The sequence below is a fragment of the Zophobas morio genome, unplaced genomic scaffold (genome assembly GCF_036711695.1).
Source record: "Zophobas morio isolate AGI-343-1 ecotype UQ-CSIRO unplaced genomic scaffold, CSIRO_AGI_Zmor_V1 ptg000005l, whole genome shotgun sequence".
NCBI lineage: Eukaryota > Metazoa > Arthropoda > Insecta > Coleoptera > Tenebrionidae > Zophobas > Zophobas morio.
In genome coordinates, this window is record NW_026972110.1 from 17,749,116 (window position 1) to 17,770,316 (window position 21,201).

General features: G+C 33.2%; 2 protein-coding genes across 2 annotated transcripts in view; both read left to right on the forward strand.

The window, feature by feature from the left end:
• Window positions 1-315: 315 nt before the first annotated feature.
• Window positions 316-21,201, forward strand: part of LOC135122914 (uncharacterized) — an 80,206-nt gene continuing 59,320 nt past the window's right edge. The window contains exon 1 of the mRNA XM_064047432.1: window positions 316-496. The gene's annotated coding sequence lies outside the window, so the exon portion shown is untranslated. The remainder of the gene's footprint in view (window positions 497-21,201) is intronic.
• On the forward strand, window positions 3,110-6,687 carry LOC135122913 (uncharacterized). The gene is made up of 8 exons (XM_064047431.1): window positions 3,110-3,679; window positions 3,938-4,085; window positions 4,144-4,293; window positions 4,755-4,996; window positions 5,055-5,291; window positions 5,682-5,954; window positions 6,005-6,155; window positions 6,219-6,687. Exons 1-8 carry the CDS (start codon window positions 3,677-3,679, stop codon window positions 6,677-6,679), a joined length of 1,665 nt encoding a protein of 554 aa, XP_063903501.1. The 5' UTR covers window positions 3,110-3,676; the 3' UTR covers window positions 6,680-6,687.

Here is a 21,201-nt window from a genome sequence, read left to right on the forward strand (position 1 = left end):
GTACCCATTATTTACGACCGCGTCCGCCTTATCTTCAAGTCAAATTAAGTGCACCTCATCTCGAACCTCTTAACCTGCCCGAAGTCCATTTCGAACAATACATTCTTTAAATGAACCAGCCAACATGGGAACAATTTCTCTCACCTGTACACCCACCCCTCGTTCAAAAGGAAAGTGTGAGAACTTAAAAAAACATACAAACAATGACACCACAATGAACCTGCTTGCATCCCACTATCAGCCGTAATATCACAAAAATGCATTTTATGGTGCCTTTAGGACAGGCTGAGGCACTTGCGCTGCGCGCTCTCCATGGGCTAAAGCTCCAAGTCCCAGCAATCAGTCGCGTTTTGACGTCGTCGGAGAGAGGACGTAGTGTTGCTGCTTTCTGACGCAAGTCCATGTGCTAGACACGTTTTTGATTGTGTTGTTATTTTCGTGAACTTTTTCTTTGGATAGGCATTGGGATTACCATTGACTGAGCGGGCTTTCCAAGGTAAGTCAAAAATTTTCCCAATTAGAGATGTGGTGACAATTTTAATTACGATTTTGTTTTGTTGTTGTTTGTTTCACATTTTTAAACATTCATTATTTTTTTACTGTTAACTTAATATTTTTTTTCGTAATTGTGCGTTCTGTCTTGGAGAATTCCCGCGAAGGGCAACGCTTGTCTGTGACCGGCAAGTGTACTATGATGTGCATGCAAATATTTTCAGTGCACTGTTAGATTGTGTACCAGCAACAATGCTGATACGTCAGATACGTCGCGGTGATAAAGTATCTTTTTATTATACCTCCGTGCTTGAAATGGCTATTGCTGTTATTAGCAGGACTTATTGACATTTTTCCAATTCGAGACTATTTGTTTAATAAACACAACCGGTCTTCCGTCATTAATGGACTTTTGAATTCCAAAATGTCAGTGCTGGTGGTCCAAGTGAGAATCTGCTTAAAATATTTATTTTTGTAATTAGCTTGATGTCTTGGTTTTAGACTCACATACCTACATGTGTTTAGTTTTAATTTGCCAATTCGGTTTTTTCGAAGCGTTTGAGCCGCTAGAACCGCATTCTTTTTGAAATTTTCGCAGATTGTGTCATAAAATTTTAATTTTTTACTTGAAAATCCAAATCGCTGTGAAGTCTCAAGTCGATTCTGATCCGTGATGCATGTCCAGTTTTTCGACTTAATGAAAATAATCTATTGTTAAAATTAAAAAAGTAGTGCATCAAGTGACTTTCGAGACTACCGTGCGGTAAAAACATTGACTAATTCGTGAAGTTCCGGACTTCTGACCACAGACGATGGACCGTCCATTTATTTCTTCCTTTACAACAGTTTGGCTCTATAAAAATAATACCACAAAAATTTGCTTACGTAGTTTTGAAAAAAACACTACAGAAACGCGCATGAAATCAATGAACTCTTAGTTCTTCAATGAAAATCTGTATTCATAAAATATAAAAATACAAATTTCCCGTTTCCGTCTGTCGGTCTGTTGGCTATTTCTTTGCAAACATATTAAAGAATTATCTCAAAATTTGGTGAAAATATGCAATTTTGTTCCTTCCGCAATTATTTTGCAAAAATGATTTAGTAATTGGAAGGTTAAATAAAATTATTTGTTCGCCCTTCCCATAAGGTTGATGACGTCATTTCAAAAAATTAAGTAATCTTTTAGAGAAATTTGTTTTATTTCAAAGTTCTGCATAAATATTTTTTTTGCAGAAGTACGTTCTTGTTAAATTACTGGAAATATTGCTAAATTGTCATATAAGAACAAACCACAATTATTTGAAATGAGATCTGAAGGTTCTCTGGCTGTCTATCATAAGGAAACGGCTCTCCTCAAGCGCAAGTTAAAAATGGTTTAGATCAAGTACATCTGTTGCCTGTTCCGTGTGAAATCTCATATTTCATGTTTCTTGTAAAGAAAAAAGGACTGTAATGTCATCACTGGTTAGAACGTTGAAATACACAAAATAAACTTGTATCTAATAAAACCTACAAATTTTTTAGTACTGAAATACTGAAAGTACAATTTGATTCGTTGCTGACATCTGACAACTCATCTACTTAATTATTTATTTTTTAAACTTGAGTTTTAGCTCAAATTTGATGCTTACGAAGATTTTTAGTTTTAATAAAAAGATGTTACACCAAAATTTTCAGTTGTTAAAATTCAACCATCTACCTATTCTTTCCAGCAATTTTCAACTTTGACGTTTTTTTTTAATTTGAAATATAACTCCAAGTTAATCCGATTTTATACTTCAGTTAATTTTTTTTTTTTTCGTTTTATCAACAATTGTTTTATTATAGTCCCATTCTTATGGACCAGATTCTTTCGAATTACTTCAAAAACAAAACACAACGGGTCCTTGAGATTCTTTTAAACTACTTCGAAAACAGAACACAAGCGTTCTTCAAGATTCTTTCAACTACTTCAAAAACAAAACACAAGGGACCCTGAGATTCTTTCAAATTACTTCAAAAACAGAACAAATGGGGTTCCTGAGATTCTTTCAAACTACTACAAAACCAGACACAAGGAGTACATGAGATTCTTTCAATTGATTTAAAAGCAAAACACAAGGGGTCCCAGAAATTCCTTTAAATTTCTTCAAAAATAAGACAAAAAGATCATCAAGATTCTTTCAAGCTACTTCAAAAAGAAAACACAGGGGGTTCCCGAGATTCATTTAAACTATTTCAAAAATAATATACAAGGGGTCGCCGAGATTTTTTCAAACTACACAGTAAAAAATGATTTGTTAATTTCTACAACAACAGTTTTAGTTAATAATTCGCAGTTAAATTTAACACTAAATTGCTGTCGGAACAGCAAAATTTAGAATTCAAAAATTTGCTTGATCGGAATATTGTTGACTTCCCGTTACATTCTGTTGTTTTAACAATTATATTTTTGTCCTTTTTGAGCTGCTCATATAACGAAAAAGTTTGTACTAATTCGCAACTGATACGGTACATTTCTGCCCTTCTGAATGTAAATTGGACATTATTGTTAGTAATAGTGAAACTAACTTTTTGTTGTGTTTTGTTAAGGGAACAGCTCCCACAACTAATATTTATGACTAAATTAACTGTTTAATCTTGGTAAATGGACGACCAAGAATTTTAGATCACAAGCAACATGGTACAATTTCATTTGGTAAAGGCTACATTTCACTCTTTTGTTGTTCATTGAATGCAGATATTTTTGATAATGCAATAACATACCACTGCTATTTTAACAGAACCCAAGTGATGAAACCAACAACTTGCATGTGTTCAATCATTCGCAAATTAAGTGGACATACAATTACTCCGGTTCATAGATGTCCCAATCGGGATAGTTTAAATATCCTACTTGTTGATTCGAACCACATTTTGTTTCTGTTTTTAACAAAATGCATCAACCAACCTCACAACTAAGCCAAGTGAAATCAACAACTTGGATATTGTCAACTTGCACATACAAAAGTGCCGCTGACTTCGGGAAGTGCTGAACTACCCATTTATGTTGTAAAAATTAATACTTGCAACTGTATTCGGGTTAATTCGACTACACGAATGAGTTAGGTATGTGTGTTTCCCGCTCCAGCGTCAGCATTCGGTGCATTGTGTGTGCATTGTTGGGCTCTGCGTGGAGTTTCGTTTCCAAAAAGATTGCACAATGGTAAGTATTAACAATGTTTTATTTTATAACTAAATGGGGATCCTTTTTATCAATTGCTTAATCGGTGCCAAAGCCAAATATTGCATGTTTTAGTGTAATCTGTATGCTACGTGACATATGAACGATAAACTACGCACCACTTTGCTCCTTTGTTTCTTGAAGCTGCGATATTTGGGTTTGGACCAATACGTTAACCTTGAAATTGTGTTATACCAAAGTACCCTCTCTTTCAATCTCATATGAAAATATTTTCTTTAGACTGATAACAATTACGAAATCGACTTTACAAATACCTTCATAAACGCGTGCCCTTCCACATCCACAACGTATTATGTAAGATTACGTTATAAAGAAACACTGGTATGGGCTTCAGTTAGCGGCAATTATGAATCTATTAAACTTAAAGGTTTGTATGATCTGCGTTAAAAAAGTAATGCATATATACCTAATTTAATACACTTCAGCTTCTCAGTGTTTCCCAGAATTATTGGGATCCTCTTTCAACATACGTGATTCGGATGGAGCTATAATAAACGAGGATTTTATAAACGACTTTTTAAACATTTCCAACAAAGGGGTAATACTGAGTTTTGTAAAGGACGATGAAGTCTTAGGTATTTTAATTATTTAAAAACTATTAGACATTATATAAGGTAAACTATTGAACGTGTTAAATAACAATACTGAAAGGTACCACTCCAATCGCTTAGCGAGTTTACAATTGCTTTGAGAGTATTTGGTCCATTTGCCTTTGCACTATATATGTACCTATATGGAAATACAAAATAGTGTTCTGCTCAAAAAACACGTAAAACTGAGGCAATTTCAGTCATTTAAAAAAATATCAGAGACAAAGAGTTTATGGTGGTAAACATTTAAAACTTTTAAAATTGCAATATTTTACTCAAAAAGATATATCAGTATAGTAGATATAGTTTAGAAAGTTGTCAGATCATAAATAATAGTCAATGTTTAAAATTACTGGCAGTATTTTTTAATCGATAGTAGGAAAAATAGTGCTTGCTCGTTTTTGCACTCTTAATAATTCCATTAATCATCAAAATTAAAATTTTAGAACAATTGCCTACGGAGAGAAATATAAATTCTCCTGCCTTTTCAACCTATTCATTGGCATATACCGGAGGAGTTAGTAGTGCCAGTACGGAAACTTTGCAGTCCTTGCCTACGTCCCCGGCACCATCCGATATCTGCTCAAATTTCGATGAAGATGATGATTCTTATTCATTAATAGTTTCCCCTACTGGTAAGAAGCGACTAAAGACATCATCAATTTCATACCACAATTTAACTGATCACGTATGTCGTTATAATGGTAACAAGTTACTATATATGTATCACCAATGATACGTTTTAGGAATTCAAAAACTATTTGTTATCTGATGCTTGGGGCAAACAACTAATCAGCTACTATAAAGAAAATAGAACATTAGATGACAAACATAGGATACGATTGGTGCATATCGCAGTTGATCATATGTTACAATTTATGCCCCCCAATACTTTACCTTCTGCTGAAACGAGAACACAATATGCTAAATGCATAGTAACACTGTTCCCAAAATTGAAAGATGTACATACTGACGAAGGATATGTAAGTATGCCTTCATCGTGCGTATTTTAAAATGTTAGGATACAGGGTGTCTTTTTATATTTATTTAAGTTTAAACGACGAGCTTCACATTTCAAAATGCATGACAAATTATTCAAACTACACATATTTATCAATAAAAAAGATACCTTGTACATTCTAAGGTCACCACATCAACTTGTACTGCCGATCTAGTGCAGTAGCTTTAGTATAACCGTCTATTTAGTATAGCCAATTTCAAGTTGAATTTTGCGATAGTTGCAAGTCTCCGTTACCATGGGAGATACGATGACAGTAGTTACGATACAATGCGACTTGTGATTATCGCAAATCCGACTTTAAATTGGGTCCTTACAGATAATAAATTGTTCCATGTTATTAACAATATTTTAGGAAGCATTTAGGGGATTCATCGTTGGCCGCTTACGAACTGTTTTTAGAGATAAAAAAGTGAAAAAAGGAAATTCTACAATTCAAGAGAATTCCACAGTCAGTAGTGATGAGTATGATGAGAGTGTTCAAGAAACCATAGAGTTTTTGAAGGCAGCAACGCAGGAACAGATAAAAGATATTTTTGAACGTACAAGACAGACATTTGACTTTAGAAACAGTCACAGACAAGATATCGATAAATTATTTCCCAGGTTTTTTGATACGCCTGGCTTAGTAAGGGTGAAAATACTTTTTGTTAATTTATTTGAAATTTTGTTTTCTAGATAAGTTTGGAATTTTCTCTAATGTTTCCTGAAAATGATATATTTCATAAAACTTTTTCAAAAAATATTTCCATAATTAAAAAACTATACACAACAACAGCAACAAATATAAACACAAAGTTTTTACACGAAGAAAATAAGGACCCCCAAGGTACCAGATTAATTAAAAGATTTTATCTTTTAGAGGTATGTATCTAACATATTTTATTTTCAGATTGGAATGCAAGTACCAATGCAATTTTAATGTTGGTTTACTTGTTACCCCCAACTAGCTCTAAAAATGCAAGAAAACAAAGTGCCGCTACAGCTGCAAACAAACTTATAATATTTAAAGATATGCAAATACCTTTCACTACTATTTTGAAGGAAAGACCATCCAAACAACCGTTCATACTGGCAATTGGAACATCCAAAGCTGCAATAAGTAAATATTACGTAGTATTTGACGAACACATAATCCCTTCTCCTGAACAAAATGTAATAACTGCGTTTGATCTTTGTTTTAAAGTACATTTTGTATTTAATTTAGATTTTGAGAAATCTCTAGAGTATTTTTATAAATTTGTTCAAAATGCGTTTTATAATTTAGAAGTAAAGACAATATCCGATAGAATTCGTTGGTTGAGAACTAAAATGGATCACTTGATGTCGCCATCAAGCGATGAATCTGAATAAAGAAATACCTAAATATCATTTTTACACTGTTGTGTTAACATTTTAGAAGTATTTTTTAGTTTTTATATTAGTTTTAAACATGTTTTCTTGTTTTTTATGTACTTTAGTAAGTTAGCGTTAGGTAAATTTTTGAAACATTTACGACAGGTGCATGCTTTGTACGATAACGAAAAATTAAGATTAAAATGCTTTAGTTGTACCAACATATATGAAACTTTTAGTGGATATAGGAGACACATACAAAAATGTAACACACACAAAATTAATAAGGATCGTTCTTCAATCTCTAATGTTGTAAAACTCAAACTGAGTTAATATTTGCATCTACTAACGAACATTTTGATTTTGGATGTAACCTAACATCAAATACTAATCAGAAATTGTTAAGTGATTACTGTGCGTCATATGTTTCGAGTTTATACTCTCTGGGTTTACCAGACTCGACCATTCAAAATATCCTAGAAATGAATGAAAAATTACTAAAAATAATTTCGGATACACGAATCAGTAGCACCATAGCTGTTCAGAATGCATTTTCAGATATTAACACAAAATATAAAAGAGAGTTGTATTTTAAAAAACATATAGTTGAACCTATTGAACTTCCAATAGGCATAAGATACGACCAAATATGGAATAAGGAAAAGTTTGTCTACGAACAAATCCTGATGTCATGTCATTTTATGTATGTTCCAATTTTAAAAACATTACAATTCCTTTTAAAAAATGACTCTTTTCGAAAATTATTATTTCAAAAACCCAAAGAAAGTCACCCCAACATTCTTTCTGAATTTTCACATGGAAGTATTTTCCGAAAGAGTGCATTTTTTAAAGAAAACCCTCATGCGTTTCAGCTGCAGCTCTACTTCGATGAATTTGATACGGTAAATCCATTAGGATCCAAAACGGGAGGACACAAAATTGGAGCAATTTATATGATGATAAAGAACTTACCCGCTCAGTTAAATTCAGTTTTGGAGAATATTCATTTAGTTGCTTTATTCTATTCCAATGACATAAAGAAATTTGGCATGAACTCAGTTCTAGATATCATTGTTAAAGATATTAAAATTTTAGAAGAGCAAGGAGTTTATGATGACGTTGCAAAGACATTTTTAAAAGGCACAGTTGTCTCACTTAGTCATGACAATCTGGGTGCTAATCAAATTTTTGGCATGGTAGAATCTTTTTCCTCAACTAACTATTGCCGCATTTGCATTGCTAATAAAACAGACGCACAAAGTAGAGCCATTCAAGATGAAAGTTTATTAAGAAGTGATTTTATGTATGAACAACATTGTAGATCGCTAAAACAGGAAACCGATCTTTCGAAAAGATCTAATAATACGGTCTGTGGCATTAAATTCCGAAGTTCCTTAAATAATCTTACTCAATTTAAGTTATGTAATAATCAGTCTGTAGACATTATGCATGACTTATTAGAAGGTGTTATACAACTGGAACTTAAATTATTTTTCAAATTTCTTATTTCAGAAAAAATCATAACCCTCGAAGATATTAATGACAGAATAAAATCTTTCAATTTTGGACATAATTATCAGTGTACTAAACCAAGCCCCATAAGTCTTGATAAACTAGGTAATTCTATAGGCCAACGTGCCGCACAGACTTTCTGTTTATTGAAGTTCATACCTTTAATTTTTTCGGATAAAATACTATCGTTATCCGAACAACACCTGAGAAAATACCAAGTTATTCAATTAATTCTAAAAATTGTTAACATAGTATTTTCTACAGTGAATACAAAAGCAAGTGTTTCTGAACTAAAGGAATTAATTAGGCAACATCATGAATTAGTTATAAAAGAGTACAATATTAATTTAACACCCAAACATCATTTCATGATACATTATCCTTACATAATCTTAAAAATGGGACCTCTAATAGGCTTGTGTTGCATGCGTTTTGAAGCCAAACATGGATATTTTAAAAATCTCGTGACCAAGTTAAAAAACTACAAATCTTTATGCAAAACTCTGAGCTTTCGACATCAGGAGCACATATGGCACCAATGGAACAACATAAATTTAGGTTATCAAACATTATACGGAAAATGCAGTCAAATTAATTACAAAAATAAATTATATTCTGTTTCATGAAAACATTTTGTTGATTCAATACTTGGTGTTGAAGACAATTATTCCGTAACTGTTACAAATTCGGTAACTGCCTTCAGTACTTTCTTCCAAAAGAAAATGTTTGTTACATTAGAACACGATGAAAAATACCCACTTTTTTCCGAGATAATTGAGTTACTTATTATTAATAATAGTCCATATTTAATTTGTACGACTTGGGATACAATTACATTTAACGAGATTTATCAAGCTTACATTATACGCAGCCCTAATAACACAATATTTGAAATTGTTGACTTGAAAAGTGTAAATCACTTTGTCTCATATGAGTTACATCATCCTTTTGGTAGCAATATTAATGCAATTGTTCCTAAGTATTCTATATTATCATAAATGTAAATGTACAATAATTTGTTATCTGTGTAAAACCTAATTCGGGAAATCTATTTGTTTTCTATGAATGTATATTGTATTTATATGAAAATAAAAAAATATAAATAAATGAGTTTTATTATTAAATCATTGGGACTTCAAGGGTGGGTAATTTGGCGATACAATTTGGTCAGAAGAACAAAATTACTTAGTTAAGTAACCAACAAGGGGCATGAACATTAACTACAATAAAATGTAAAAGTAACAAAATAACTGTTAAGTTAACAAAATGATAATGCCAAAATACATCCAAGACATCAGAATAAGTGTAGTACAACCAGTTTATTTTGTTAGAAGAACCAAGTTCACTGGTTAAAATAACTAGCAAATTTGATAATGTATCACTTTCGAGCTTGTCAAAAGACCACAAACTAGATGGTTATTAACTATAAGCAAAAACAAACGAACACGATAATTCTTGCAAAATCAACAGCTTATGTTGTTAAAAATTCAGTTAGTGGCAGATATGTTTGCAAAAACAAATGGTACGAGCAACAATATAAACGTGCAATACAATCAAAAATGTTTCTAATCCATAGGCTAATGTAGTTGTATTCATACTACGATAATGTTAATTTAAACAACGGTAAGTAGAATACTTAACAATAAAACAACTGATTTTGAACTAAAGGCATTGCTAAATTTTACGAAATTAATTTAGTAAAAAACTGCTTTAAGCCATGTGGTCAAATTAACTAAAAAGATGTAGTGGACCTATTTGAGCAACATTTTGTAGTTGGATCAACTCTACATTTTTTACTGTGTATGTACTTCGAACTTCAACGTTATTTGCATTTTAGTATTGCTTTTATTTTTTAGAACCGCTTGAACAAGATTTTGAAAAGTAATAAATGACTGAATTTTATGGATTAAATAAAAAAACGGTTTGTCTAATTTTTCCAAAATTTTGGGAACCAGTACTGTTTTTTATTTGAATGGGTAACTTCTTTAACTGTGGTTCAGGTCTCCACAAAATAAGCATTTACTTTTAAAATGCTCAGGTTCAAGTTAATGGAATTAGATTTGTATCACTTTAGATCTCCTCTAGGATATTGAACGACAATCACAATGTTGCCTACAAAAGCTTTATCTCCGTATATCTAATTCCGTCAAATAACAAAATTTAAATATTAACTCGACAAACACAATTCTATAAAATTGTCCTTTTAATACGTACAATCATAGATCGTTAAGCTTTATTCAGATCTTATAACGCATCGTCCATCATGTTTACAGATTACAATAGACAATGATATCCACACAATAACAATTAAAATCAGCAATGCTGATATTAACAGTAACAGTAAACGTTAAATTAGACACCAGACCTTGTAAGTATGCAAGTCATTTACAAATTTCCCGTTTAATTTTTTGCTACTATTTGTAATTATCTACAATCATCTGTTTATAATTCTTGACATTATCCGGTATTGTCGTGTTCTTTGTTAAAACACGTGTCTCACAACGCTATTATCATGCAAATACTCCAAATTTTTAGAATTCCAGTCTAGAAAAAATGTACCGAGTAGTACAACTCACTCAACTATAAAATTAACGCAAGAAAGACCTTCAAGTTCAGTAGAAGGTTCATTTATGTACAAAAATTTTAACAGCGGAAATTAAAAATATAACATGGTTTGTTTACACAGGTTCGACTATGTAATTTGCGGTTTTCCTGTTTTGGGATTTAATTTAGTGCTCTAATCCCTATAAACAGCTACGTCGTGATGTACTATGTAATTATATTGCGTGATTTGTAGCTGTGGTACACGTGTAGTTCACTGGTCGCAGAGTTCATCATTTAAACCCAGTGCGAAACTACCTGAAAACCAACTTTCGCTTATTTAGAACACGTCAGTACCCAGAAGTACCAACATCATCTGCCTTATGTAAATCCTCAGTTAACATCTAGAAGCTCTACAACTTTTTGTCTCCGTTGCATTTCCCTTTCAAACGACTATTAACAGCGATAATCTTATCCTGAAGACAGCATCGTCAAGCCTTAATGAGATCGCATGCGATCTGGACGAGATTTGTGGTAATTACAAAAAGGACGAGTTTTTACGTTCTGCCATAACGCTCAATTTCAGCCGATTAAGTAAATTTCATTTCAAAGAACTGTCTCTTATGGAAATACCTTACTTGGCATTTGCAAATCAATTACCACATTGGTCGACGAAATGCTCAGTTCTCCTTAGTATTCGTCATTAGCGAAAGCCACGTAAAAATGACTAACACAGACTCACTTATCAACCTAAAGAAAATGTACCCATCAAAGTGACTAACGTCACGCTTCATTTCCCCCATATGATGCAAAACTTAGATCACCGCCATTGTGAAGATCAATTCACAAAGCTTCCGAAATTATTAGCTCAAAGAGGCTCGGAACTATTTATCTTCTCCGTCTGGACACCATGTGGAAGCAGACTGACATTTGGGCGTGCCCACATCCATGTAAACGTCCGGTCTTACCACAAAAGATTAGCCCAGTTGTCCAGATTTATTTATTTTCTTCGCACGAATTTCTAGCAGGATTTAAAAGTTACAATGACGCATTTTTCGGCTTGTGATAACCTTGATCCCGTTAATTAAAACCATTATTGTTGATTTGAGAGTTCCATGATATGAGTGTAGTCGTGATAGAGGATACGTTGTGGAATAATTTAAATAAGATGAAACCGTGGTGAGTCATCGAGGCATTTACAATGCAAAATTCTTCGCGTTATCTCTTGTTTGCAAGGTTTTATGTTGCTAATAAGGGGTATTTAGCCGTGGAAAGTGATTCATTAGCAGAACGGTGGTTCGGTAAAACGTACGACCTTGTGTGGAAATATTTTGTCTGGAAGTCAAAAGCGCTTTCGTTTTTTGGAAAAAAATCACAGAATGTTCAATGTCTTATACATAGATACGTTTATGGATAAACAGGTCGTTAATATTACTTTTCTGGTTAATAATGCTATTTCAGAAACCGAGACAAAGCCGAGCTTTCGAAATTGTGAAACTTACGGATCAAGATTAGGTAAACTTAGTTGGTTTTGAGTTAGTTGTACAAAATAACAATACAATTTTCGTATCGTCGACGACGTTATTGTTGACGAAAATAGTGGTTTTATGGCCTATTAAGCTGCATTATTCGTCGACAAGGGTGATGGAGGAGTCAAAATCGTAAAACCGCTATTCTCTATGGTGCACTATACTTAATAACCGAAATATTTTCATCTCCAAAAAATCGTTGCATTTGATGTCAAAAAGGTTATTAAAAATTATTGTAAAACTTGTATATTTTACTCCTACAAAGGCTGACTGCGATGAATCAGTTAGACGGAAGTATGTCGTGGAAATAAATTATAGTTCAGGTTGTGAAACAATGAATGTTTTAAACATATGGCTTGGAAAGGAAAAATTTACGCTTGAACACGGAAACTTTACTTCACTTAAAAGTATATAAAATTTGGATTCAAAAATCGAAGCTCTAGTGTACCACGGTCACTGGCACCTCCAGTGGTCCCAACTGCCCTGCCCGCGATGTATTGGCTTTAAAATAATATGTGTCTTGTTTTTGAAGTAAATAATTTGAAAGAATCTCGGGGACCCCTTGGGTTTTATTTTTGAAGTAGTTTCAAGAATCTCAGGATCTCCTTGCGCTTTGTTTCTGATGTAGTTTGAAAGAATCTGGGGGTCCCTTTTTGTTTTGTTTTTGAAGTAGTTTAAAAGAATCTTGGGGACCCTTTGTGTTTTGTCATTGAAGTAATTTGAAAGAATCTCGGGATCCTTTTGTGTTTTGTTTTTGCAGCAGCTTGAAAGAATCGCGGGGTCCCATTATGTTTTATTTTTAAGTAGTTTGAAAGAATATCGGGAACTTATTTTGTTTTATTTTTGAAGTAGTTTCGAAGAATTTTGGGGATACCTTGTATTGTTTTTGAAGTAATTTGAGAGAATCTCGCAATCTCCTCGTGTTTTGTTTTTGAAGTAGTTTGAAAGAATCGTGGGAATCTCCTGATTTGTTGTTGAAGTAATTTGAAAGAATTTCGCCGTCCGCTTACGTTTTGTTTTTGAAGTACTATTTTGATTTCTTGATTTATCGGCTTTCTGATGCTTAAATTTTTAGATTTTTTAGAATGTTTTCGATACTTTCCAAAAGTATGTTTTCCTCTTGATTGATTATCTATTTTATTTCATATTGTCCGCGGTGCAGGGGCCAAGGGAGTGTTATTTACGCAACTGGTTTTTACTTTACAGAGGTTATCAGATAACAAAAATAACAACAAAATGTTTATAATTTTTCAAAGAAGCGAGATTATTTATTTATTATTTCTGTCGAAATAACCTTCCAAAAATTTGCGTGCATATAGTGAAAATTATGGATAGATGAATAAGTCACATTTTGACATGACGTCAAATTTTTAAGGGAATTGATAAAACAAATTTTGATCTGTGTTTTACCATTGGCGCAATATTTTAATAGCAAAATTATTAATGAAAAGGGAGACTAATCGCTGCTTCCGCAAGACCTCGATTGCAAATTCAAAAGCCGTTCATACCTGTTCTTTCTATCAAGCAAATATGGTGATTCTTTCCGCTTACCAGGCTTACATAAGTTTTCTTTTACAAGATATAGGTTTAGCTAATAGAAGGACATTACAACTGATTTGCCTTTACGATTGCATTCTATATTATTAAGAGTAATTGTATCGTTATTGTAGACCAAAACTACTAAACTAAAACATATTATAACAATTTCAGAAAAAAAAAAACATTAAGGCACACTATTGGAATTTTCAATTATGAAAAAAATCATGCAACGATTTACAGGTACCTTAACAGTGTCGTAAAGTGTACTAAAGAGAGGTCATTTATTTTGATCATCACAGCACGATTTATTATGGATGCCATAAAAAATAACGATTACAATGCAATGAAATTTTTATTTGTAAAATTAATACAAAAGCAAAAACACTGGAAAAATTGGAAACATTTTTAAACAGTCGGTATAACGTCATCAAACATTTTTTAAAACAAACATTCTTTTATTATTTGACATTAAAAGCTTGAGTCAGACGTTCTTGGAATTAATAATGTCGGTACAGTTTGGTATTAATCACACACCACACTATATGTTATCGATTGCTTGCTGATAATTAAATTTTTTTATTCTTTTTTTAAACATTGTGTACATAGAAGTTCTAGTAATTGCTCAAGTAGCGACGAAAAATACTCATACTGCTTCTCTAGAATCATAATCTCGACAAACAAATCTGATAAGCAATTGACATTGTTTTTACCTTTATTAGTTTATAACTTATACCAAAACATTATTATATAAATATCGGCGTCTAGTCGCAACTAACCTCGAGCTATTGATGTTTCATAATTTTGATTTATTAGGTGGATGCACTTATAAATTTTACGTTTAATTACATGTAAGTAGGTCTGCGACAATAACTTCACGCACCATTAAACATCTGGAAACAATTTAGCCTTTTCCTGTTTTCCAAATTATTTCTTCGGTTGTAAAATTTGGAGCACCGGATTTTATTGACAATAGTATAATCATCAGTCAATACAGCTAATCAAACCATACAGTGGTAAAAAATATTTCCAAATACCGTTGGGTTTTCCTCGCTAGTGATAAGATCGTTTTTTAATTGTTTCCGAAAAACTGCACCTCTGGAATGCTCCAAGTCGAAATTATGTGTTCAATAAAGCGCGAAATCAAAATTTACAAAAAGCAAGCACATCACCTGAGTCTTGCCCGTTTTTGCAAAGACGTTATGGGTAATGATTCCTTCTGAGTTTCTCTTTGCGTTACGCAACATTTTCACGGAAAGCCTTATCTGGAAACGTTTCTATAAACCAGTAAATAGCAAGTGTAAACCACACATAATGCGGCAGTAACAATTTAATTTTACGACTTCGAAATGACGTCGTCCACGTCACCATTAAAAGTCAATCTCACCTGTTGGCTTCGTGGAAGGAACTTTCCTTCTCCGTAATTGTTAGCCTTTAGGTAAATTCCGCTTCAGTAGCAACCTTCGAGCATTTAGACCAGAATTAGCGGCTAACAGGACCCTAATTGCTCGTGTGATTAATATTTGTAGAATGTCTCACTTCGTTCTTGAAAACAATTCGCAGAAAGTCGCCAGGAATAATCCCGTCTCATAAATTCAAGCTTAGCAAATGCACTCTAGCGATTTGCATATCTATACCGATCGAAGTCTGGGAATTCGGTGATTTTTTTTCTTCGCGAATCGTGACAGGTAGAAAAATGGCCCGGCTGAGTCGAGGGGCCAAGAGTCGATTAGTCCAATTTTTGACGTGTTGAGTAAACATGACAAATTGGCGATTGTGCGGTTGGAACCCTATAATCACGATGGGTTTGAGAGGATTTCCACGAAATAGCCGCACACAATATAATAATTTCAATACATTTCCGTATGCGTAGAGGAAATGGTGAACGGAACTGATACTCTCCCACGAGGGTTTGTATCCGAACTGGGGGTGAAACCGGAAAAGGGCAGCCACTGTGACGGAATGTAGAAGCGTGGAAAAAACGGTAATCTTTGGAAGCTGGCATAAAAAGTGTGGCAGGATCCGAACAAAGGAAGTCGCTTTACACACGGACGAATCCGGTGATTTAAATGCCCGCACGGGCCGTTTTCGTCCAACTAGTGGTGGACATTGTTGGAGAGAAAAAGGTTTGGGAGAATTCCTAGATGTGATTATAACAGTTTTCTGCCTAATAATATCCGGATAAAGTTGCTCGGACGGGTTTATCGTATTCACTTCCTTTGCTTTGGGCAAGGTGAGGAGACATCGAACGGCTACCAGCGAACCATATCACATTCCTTTCGGTGTTGATCAACCCATGGAGGCATGGGCGCCGGCGTCACGTGGACCATGGGAGCAGACGCCTTCTATCTCAACGACGGGGCAAGAGGATGTCTTTGACCCTATAGAGCCGCCTCTATGATTAGCTATGTATGGTGGTCATAGTCATCACGTGAACGTTTCAAGAACCGCTGAAACGCTATTGAGTCATGTCCGGCTTTAAGATATGTGTTTTTTAACCAAAGGGGACGGTAGGTTTGTTGATCGCAAGTTTGCATTTTAATTTGAACTATCGACAGAGCACAGATAAACAGACGGAAGCAGGGACCTACTTTTTCACATTCTAGGAACTACGAAACGTCTAAAAAACGTTGCATAAACCATAATTCTGTAGGTTACGCTCAAGAAATAAGAATAATTGTAGTGCAGAAGTATAAAATTTGTAGAATGAAATTTTTCAGTTTCATGTTTTTTTGACCTATCATGGCTTCTACAGTATGAAAAAATAAGTCTCTCGTTTCCATCTACCTGTCTGTTTGTGCCCCGTTTGTGTTGATTTTTATTAATCAGATAATATCTGGAATTACCAAAATTTGTCTAACAATGAATGGAATGCTCTCCAAATTTTACAATAGTAAATGTTATTTAAATTTTATGAAATAATATACTGTTCCACTTGTGGTTTATGAATCCGTGCTGAATTTTTACTCTAGGCGTCCAGATTTTTGGGAAAAAATATCAAAGTTGTATAACAATATTTTACAATGTAGCTTTCAAATGCAAAATCGAATGCTTTGAAATCTTGAATAGGCTTCAAGGTTATCGGAAACATGGTAAACTGTTATAACCAAAATTTATCCGTTCATGATTTTCGATTTCCCGATTCTTTGATTTTTTGATTTCTCAATTTTACGATTTTTCGATTTTCTGAATGTTCTATTTTTCTATTCTTCGATTTTCCGATTTTTCAGATTTTCAATTTTTGGGGTTTTTAAGTTTTCGATTTGTTGATTTTTCGAATTCTCGATTTCTTGATTAATCAATTTTTCGACCTTTAAATTTCCCAATTTTCTGACTTTTCGATGTCCGGTTTTTCAATTTTTCGGTTCAGCAATTTTTTAATTTTTCCATTTTTCAGGTGTATGATTTTAAAATTTTCGATTTTTCGACTACTCGTTTCTCAATTTTTCAATTTTTCGATATTTTAGTTTTAGGATTTTTCAATATGTATTTGGATCCTTCCATTTCTCGATTTTTCAATTTTTCATTTTCTCGATTATCGATTACTCAGTTTTTCGAGATTCCCGTTCTGGGTTTTTTGAAATTCCCAATATTTCAAATTTTTGATTTCTTATTTTTTTAATTTTTCGATTTCTCGATTTTTCGATATTCCAGTTTTACGATTTTTCATTTTTTTGATTCTTCAATTTTTCGCTTTGTAAATTTTTCCATTTTCATATTTTCATTTTCTAACGTTCCTAAATTTCGACTTGTCGATTTTTCTTTTGTATTTTAGATTTCTCGAATAATTGATTTTTCGAAGTTTTTATTTCTTGATATTTCGACTTTTGGATTTTTCATTTTTTGATTTTCTATTTCTCGATTTCTCGATTCACCGACGTTTAGCTTTTCGAATTTGCAATTTTTCAATTTTTCGATTTTGCAAGTTCTTGATTTTTCAGTTTTTCGATATTCTAGTTTTGGGATTTTTCAGTTTTTTTGAATTGTCGATTTCTCGATTGCCCGATATGTTAGTTTTACGATTTTTCAATTTTTTGTCTCTTACCTAAATTTTTCTATTTATAAATTTTTCCATTTTTCAAATTTTGGATTTTCGTTGTTTCTAAGTTTTCGATTTGTCGATATTTCTTTCGAATTCTCGATTTCTCGATTAATTGATTTTTCGACTTTCGATATTCTCTATTTTTCGACTTTTCGATTTTTCAGTTTTTCGAAATTCCAGTTTTAGGATTTTTTAATATTTCCCCTTTTCGATTTCTCAATTTTTTGCTTTTCCAAATTATGGATATTTTGATCTTTCGGTTTTTTAAAGTTTAGATTTTTCGAATTCTAAATTTTTCAGTTTTTTGATACTTATTTCAGTTTTGGGATTTTTCAATTTTTTGAATTTTTGATTTCTCGATTTGCGGATATTTTAGTTTTACGATTTTTCAATATTTTGTACCGCAAATTTTTCTATTTATAAATTTTTACATTTTTCAAATTTTCTATTTTCGGTGTTTCTAAGCTTTCGAGTTGTTGATTTTCCTTTCGAATTCTCGATTTCTCGATTAATTGATTTTTCTATTTTTCAATATTTCGATATTTCGATTTTTCAGCTGTCCGTTTTTCGATTCTTAAAATTTTTGATTTTTCGATTTTTTGGTGTGTCAGTTTCTCGTTCCTTCAATTTTTCATTTTTTAATTTTTTTGAGCTATTTCGATTTCTGGAACTTTTCATGTTTCGGTTTCTCGATATTTCCGTTTTTCAGCTATTTGATTTGTCTATTTTTCGGTTTTTCGATGTTTCGATTTCTAGTTTTTTGATTTTTCAATTCGATTTTTCAAGTATTCGATTTCTTAAATTTTACATTTTTCGATGTTTAGATTATTTGATATTTCGATTTGTCAATTTGTCAAATTTTCGATTTATCTTTATTTTTCAGTTTTTTAGTTAATAATTTTTCGTTTGGGCTATTTCGAATTCCCCTCGATTTCTCGATCATCTTATATTTCGATTCCTCGTTGTTTCAAATTTTAAATTACATATTCGATTTACCCGTTTTTCGCTTATTCGGCTTTTCGATATTTAGATTTTTGGATTTTCCATTTTTTGGACATTTCGATTTTGGAATTTTTCAGTTTTTTGATTCCTCAATTTTCCTATTTTTCAACTTCAGTTTTTAAATATTGGATTTTTACATTTCTCGATTTCTCGTTTTTTTTAATTTTTCAGTTTTTCGATTTCTTAAATTTTTCATTTTTCGATTTTTCGAATTTCCAATTTCTCAACATCTCTTTTTCCATTTTTTGATTTTACGATTTCTCGATTTGTCAACATTCCTGATTTGAGAACTTTTCATATTCTGGATTTTTCAATCTTCCGATATTTTATTTTTTCGATTTTTTATATTTAAAATTTTTTGATGTTTCGAGTTTTATACTTTTCGAAGTTCGAGTCTGGGTTTTTCAATTTTTCTGTTTTTAAAGTGTTTTGATTTTTCGTTTTTGATAAATTTTTCTATTTTCAAATTTTTTAATTTTTTAGATTTTTCAATTTTGAAAACTTTTCCAATTCTCGATTTATCCACACTCCGATGTTTCAATTTTTCAATGTTCAAACTCCCGATGTTTCGATTTTCGAGTTTCTTTTTTTTTTATCAGAACGAAAATCGCAAAAGTTGCTTATAATTTTTTAAAGAAGTGATAATTATTAGGCTGCACTTCATGGGCCGAGGGAAGTTCTGTCATACCATTGACGTAGTTACAAAGTATGGGATTTATAACCCAATAGTAGAGCGTTCGCTTTGCCGCCAAAATGGTCAGGACAAAATAAATTTCAGTTGCCCCCCTGCCACTCTCGAATCGTCGGCGCCTCTGATCTCCGGTGCTGAAATGATGCTTTTATTCACCGCTTTCGCACATTGTGGTCTCAAGGTGATGAGAGTATCTTTTTTCCAACAATTCCACCACTGTGTCATGCCATGCAATCAAACTGCATCATAGCGCAAAAAACTGACTCCCTCTGAACACCAGTACCGAGATCAACTGCGAACTTGCAAATTGCTGTCACTCATCTCAGAGGAATGCGTGGTTCAGGAAACCTTAATAACTCCTAGCAGATAACCCAATTAAGTCGACGTCCCATGAAGCTCGATGGCATCATCAATCAATTTCCTTCATCGCCTAACCGTTCTTCGGGAGAACGCAACCGTCCCATTTAATTAAACGCAATCGCCTGCGACACTCCCGAATTACCATCTTCACGACTCTGGTATGCAAACAGACTCGTGAAAACCCAAGAACACTGGAAGTCTGTGATATCAAGAGGAGTCACGAAGCGAGACGGTCGTCGGTACTGAACCAGAGAAAAGTACGCTGACCGTCTTGTCTTTAAATTGCAAATGACACGATATGATGGTCTTTGTCCTCCAATTGAGTTAGATGAGAGATTAGGCTGTTTGATGCCACCAAGACCCGTCTGGCCTCAGTCGCTCAGCTCCTATCAAATGTTGATAATTAATTTAATGGCGAATGCTCGCCACGAATCCTGTCGTTAATTAAATTTAACATTCGTTTAATTAAGCGGCCACTTAGATCGATAATACGGACAAAAATGCTGCAACCGTCGACGAGGGAAGGACTGAAGAGTAGCGATATTGTCGAAACGTTAATTATCGCCTTTCTCTTCTTTCGGAGATTTATAATTTGCCGAATTATAGTTTTTGTTATTTATGGTTGCTGGTTATGCGTCCTGTTTGCCTTTTCTCATCGTGATGTTATGGAATCTTGAGTCATTTACCTTCGAAGGCTGCTACAAATTGTCGTAACTGGAGTTTCGGAAGCTGAAATGTCTAGATTTGGATCTGTATGGTGACGCCTACGAGGTGCTAAATTTGTGTTTGGAATCGTTTTTACGTCCCGAGGACAAACTAAGGAAGTATTGTGATCGAGTCCATCGAGCGACTGGCTATTTTCATGTTTTCTCGTCGTGTCATGACCCCTAGAGTACAAGGAAACAGGTCCCCCGTTTCCGTCTGTCTGTCTGTCTATCTATCTGCTCATCTCCACCAACAATGAAATGACGTTATCTCCAGATTTTATAATAGTAAATGTCGTTTAAATTTTATAAAATAACGTACTCCTTTATTTGTAGTTTATGACCCCTTTTAAGTTTTTATCATTGGCAACCACGTTTTGTAAAAAAAATCAAAATTGTATAGCAACATTTCGTGCTATCCCAGGAATTGATGATGTCATAGTACAGTTTTGTCGAATAAATGTTATTTGAATTTTAACAAGTATCATCGTCCTGAACTTGTGGTTTATGAATCTGTGCTGAATTTTTAGATAAATACAAATTCGATTTCTTAATTTTTCGAATTTTCGATTTCTCAACTTTCGATTTATGGATTTTCCAATATTTCAGTGTTGGAATTTTTC